At 51.9% G+C, this 4527-nt stretch overlaps 1 protein-coding gene across 1 annotated transcript; it reads right to left on the bottom strand.

Annotated features, from left to right (window-relative positions):
- Window positions 1-2860: 2860 nt before the first annotated feature.
- Window positions 2861-3315, bottom strand: NGA_0648900 (uncharacterized protein; the record flags this gene model as incomplete). The annotated part of the gene is made up of 2 exons (XM_005855605.1): window positions 2861-3000; window positions 3222-3315. Coding segments are annotated over 2 exons (234 nt in total), but the record flags the coding sequence as incomplete, so codon positions are not given.
- Between the last annotated feature and the right edge of the window lie 1212 nt (window positions 3316-4527).

Below are 4527 nucleotides of genomic sequence, written 5' to 3'. Positions count from 1 at the left end.
CCCCACCAACTATGGTTCCACGTAATCTTGAAAAGAAACAAGAGATAAATACAAAGGGGACATGGCGCTGCTTGCTTTGTATACGCGCACAATTCCAATCACCATCATCCCCCGGGAACATGTCATAAGAAAGATTGCACCCGCAAGAAGTAATGTTGTCCGCTTTATCAGATAGATAAATGTAGATCTGGATTGGAACTGAATCGATCACATGATCCCTACCTCTTCTGTGGGTGATCTTTCTTTGTTAACCGGCGCGGTAATTGATCACGCAATCCCTCAAAATGGTTGATTCGTGATTTTCATGTGTCCGATCCTCATGGAACCCGTCCTTGATCGCATTCTATGGATCCCATGATCTCTCACCAGTCAAAAGCGATCAACCAGCTGTTGAGACGCTGTTGCTTCCTGTACCCCCCGGTTAACCCCAGCTTCCTTCGATTTCGTCGTCCTAAATTCAAAGCTTATCTTTTCGAAAGCATTTTATGCGAAAAATAGAAAATTTGATGTGTTTGCGTCGCATTACGCTTTTTTTATGTACCTCCTTACTCTACCTGCGCCCTAATGCCATGGACGCAGTGCTTATCGTACGCTCCCATCACCCTTGTCACGCACAAAATAGGAAGCCTTCATTGATAACCCAAATGCCAGCCTCTACTTCCAGAAGCAAGTCTTCTCCATCATCTTCATCTCCCCTTTCTTTACCGTCCACACCTTTCAATAATCGAACTGCTACTGATTTGACAGGTCGTCTTCCCTCCTCCTCCTCCTCCTCCGCCGCCGACTTCCTTCCCCCTTCCGAATTTCCGACCTCCGGCCTTCATCGTCCACCTCTGCCTTCCTCATCAATTTTGAAGTTTTCTGATGCCTCTTTACATTCTCCTGCTTCCTTTTCCACATCTGATGTGGTTCCTATCGTCTCTACGTCGACCACCATTACCGTGCACACTTTCCCATCAACTTCACCTTACTACACTATGTCAGGAGTTCTACCACGGCGAGTCCAACCATTAAGGCAGCGCAGACTAACAGTCAGAGTACAGGCTGCAGAGGTCGCCACAAAGGGTGTTGGTGACCAAAAATTATTAGGAAAGAAGAATGTTGGTTACAAGAAAAGCAAAGCGAAGAAGGAGGAGGTGAAAGAGAGAGAGAAGATTAAGCTGACCTTTGCTGACATCTTACACGTCCCGCTGCCTTATTATGATATCTGCTATAGTTATGGCAAACCTATCCCTATCCTTCTTCTTTCTTCCGGGCTTTTACGACCACACCGGGGAATGAACGCTTTTCCTTCTGGAAGTGTAAGTCTAGGAGGGTCTGAGACCCAGAAAGTATAAGAGGAGTATAAATATTGATTTTCTACGCGCATTGTAGCAAAAGTATTGGAAAGGGATGGTGTTTCACGGGGAAGCTAACGTATTTCTGTTGTGTGGCGTTGCATATACTCGCCATTTTCGCCCTTTGATGTTCGTTTCCTAGTGTCCCATGCGTTATTCAGATCCGACGAGTGCCATTTTCAGCAGTAGATGGTCGGGGAGACCTCCTTTTTCGGCTCTTCATCGGTGTTCTCTCCCGTCGACAGTCGTGTCATGTATCCCCTGTCCTCTCTTTTCCCTCGTTACTACAACAGAGAATCGCCTTCTTCGTCTTCCGAGAAACCGGGGCCCGCTGTCTCGATTCCAGGCAGGCATTGCTCATGAAAGAGGTCAAAGATAAGGTAAGAAAGGTCCAGGGAGGAGGTAGATGAGGGCAGCAACAAGTGGCCTGCGTATCTTCAATGAAGAGCGAATCGAACAATAAGTAATAAGGGGCGCAATATTTGTCAAAGTAGTCTTGCAGTAAACGTTTTTCTCCTCCCTCACCATGAAGGCCATCCGGACCCCCCACCTTGACACGCTTCCAGAGGAGGAGGAAGAAGAGAAGGAGGAGACAGGGGGAGCAGCCTGGACAACAAACTCCAAGACCAGGGCGTCTCTTCGCAAACGCAAGTGGGACGCTGGGACCGAGGGGTTGGAAGGGCGAAAGGGAGGGAAGGAGGACAAGGCCTTCCTGTCTCGTCGTGCTTGGCGAAAGAAGCGAGACGGGCGAGGTGAACCGGGAGGAAGGGAGGGAGGGCGCGACGGGCACTTTATCTCCTAATGCGGTCGGTCTCCTTCAAGAAGCAGAAAAAGTCAGGAGCAAGCATGGGAGAACGCGGGAAAGCAAGGAAGAAAGAATGGTTGAGGAACACCCAGACATATCAAGGAAAGACAGGCTTCGAGTTGGTGTGCCTGGGGTGGCGAATATCCCCGGGCTTTCAGCAACATGTGACGAGCGTTGCACTCGATTGCCAGCCGTGGGGGTTGTGGATGGTTTAGAGAAAGTGTTGCACGCGTGGGACCGACTCCGCAGGCTATGACCGACCGCAAAGTGAGAAATGCCTCGGACAGTATAGACAAAAGCTACAGTAGAGAGTGTCAGCCCCAAGGGTCGATGTCGCATCCATTGATCTCAAGATAGGTGCACCGCATCATATCCCTCAGGAACAGAAAACAAGAGGCGTGCATATCCGTCTTTTTTTCAACCCCCCAAACGTGGCAGACAGACCATTTCGATTGACGATTGCCTCATTCCAAGCATCGCGGTACGCGCTTTCATGATTTCCGACTCTTCCCCGGGGGTTCGCTCTTGCTCTTTGGCGATGCTTCCTCTCCCCTTGTTTCACCCTCTAATCCCCTTCCACTCTCCTGCTCCCACGCCAGCCTCGGTCCACATCCTCCTCCCCTTCCCCTCTTCTTCCAACTCTCTCCATTCAAGCAATGCTTTTATTCCAATGGGCTTCCATTTCTTGGAGGCGCCCCCTCCGTCTCCCGCATACCCCTCATTCGTCGGTCCCTTCCACCTTCCTTTCTCCACTCTCTCTCGCTTCTTGCACACGATTCTTCCCGTACAGGGCTTGCCGTTTCAGAGAGACGCTCTTTACGAACTTGGAACGGCGGTTCTCGCCCGCCCGTCTCACGCCTAGTAGGGGGGAGGGTGTTTCACAAGGGGAGGAAGGAGGACGATGCTCACTCAGCTTTTGGCTTTCTTTATCCCGACATGAACCATCTTATTTGAGCGGCAAACCACCCGACATAGGGCGATTAGGTGATACATCGAGCTCCTTTGTTTACTTTCGAATTTCCTCCTGCTGTTTTCTTCCCTCCCCCCCTCCCTCGGCCCTCGGTCTCTCCGGTTCTCACCTTGTTTTACAGGGGAACGGACTTTCCGAGCACGGGATCCCTGCTGCTGGAGAGAGAGGATGGCCGTCGCCAGGCGGGCCTCTTGCCTTTTTGCCTGGGATAAAAGGGCATAAGGTGGGAGATTGAGCGGAGGGAACGGAGGTAAGCAGTGGGGGAGGACATGATTCTTGACATATATGTATGTATATATATATGTACGCATATAACAAGGGAGAAAGAAAACTCGAAGAGACGGGCAGGTGCGAAGGAAAGCAAGAATAAACAAGAAAGTCTGCGTGCTTCATGACACACACACAGGCGCAGAAATGCTGAAAATGGTAAACAACGTAGGGAGGGAGGTATAGGTATGGCATGTGCCGGGAGAGAGAGACATCATCCCTTCCTAGAGGCGTATCCCGACCTGGAGATTCTCCTTCTCGCGTCGAGGCATGATCTTCTTTTCCTTCTTGGCGCCGTCTTTGGCTGCAACGGCCGTTTTGAAGGCCCGTTTATTCGTCATGAGCCTTTTCCGTTGCGCCTCTGGGCGGGCGGGGGAGCTGAAGGGAAAGGGGAAGAGCACCGAATAAAAAGAGCAAAGAGTGAGTCTAAAGCACTTTGGAATGTGTAAAGAGGGAATAGTACACCGAGAGTCAGGTCACATTCCAGCAGCAAATCATGCCATCCGCTGCTGTTGCCACCTCTCTTTCCTCTCCCCCTTCCTTTTGCCCCATACTCATAGCGGAGACTGCAAGGAGTACACTCGCCCCTCCAACACTCTTTCCTCCTTCTCCCTCTCCCCCTGCATACATCCCATACCGGTTTTGCGTTTGATTTGTCGGCTGGGCTTTGGGCTGGAAGGGCGTCTTGCTGATGAGAGCCACCACACGCGAGGTCTGAAAGACGAGGAGGGGAGTAGGGAAGCAGGGCAGGGGGGGAGGAGGGAAGGAGGGAAGGAGGGAAGGCGGGAAGGAGGAAGAAGGAAAGGAGAGGATTGCGTGAGGGAGATTCCGGGAGCAGTGGGAGATCACGGCAAAAGGGACAAAGAGCAACGAGGAACAGAGACGAGAACGGGAGGGAAGGGCAGAGAGTCTGTTTCCGCTTCGTATCTCTCGTCAATATATGATGTCTCCCCCCCTTCCTCTTTCCCGCCCTCCCTACCCGCTGAGCATTGAAGGTCTGTCTCTGCCTCTCCCTGGCCGCCTTTCGCGCCGCCACCACTTCAGCGAAGCGATCGAGGGGGGAAGAGAGGGAGGAAGGGAGGGAGGGAGGGAGGGAGGGAGGAGGGGCACCAGTGGACGATCGCCGGCCCTCTCGAGGAGGAGAGATG

The sequence above is a fragment of the Nannochloropsis gaditana genome, assembly GCF_000240725.1.
Source record: "Nannochloropsis gaditana CCMP526 unplaced genomic scaffold scaffold155, whole genome shotgun sequence".
Taxonomy (NCBI): Eukaryota; class Eustigmatophyceae; order Eustigmatales; family Monodopsidaceae; genus Microchloropsis; species Microchloropsis gaditana.
Note: the sequence above shows the minus strand (reverse complement) of the source record. Positions and strands in the feature narration are given on the sequence as shown.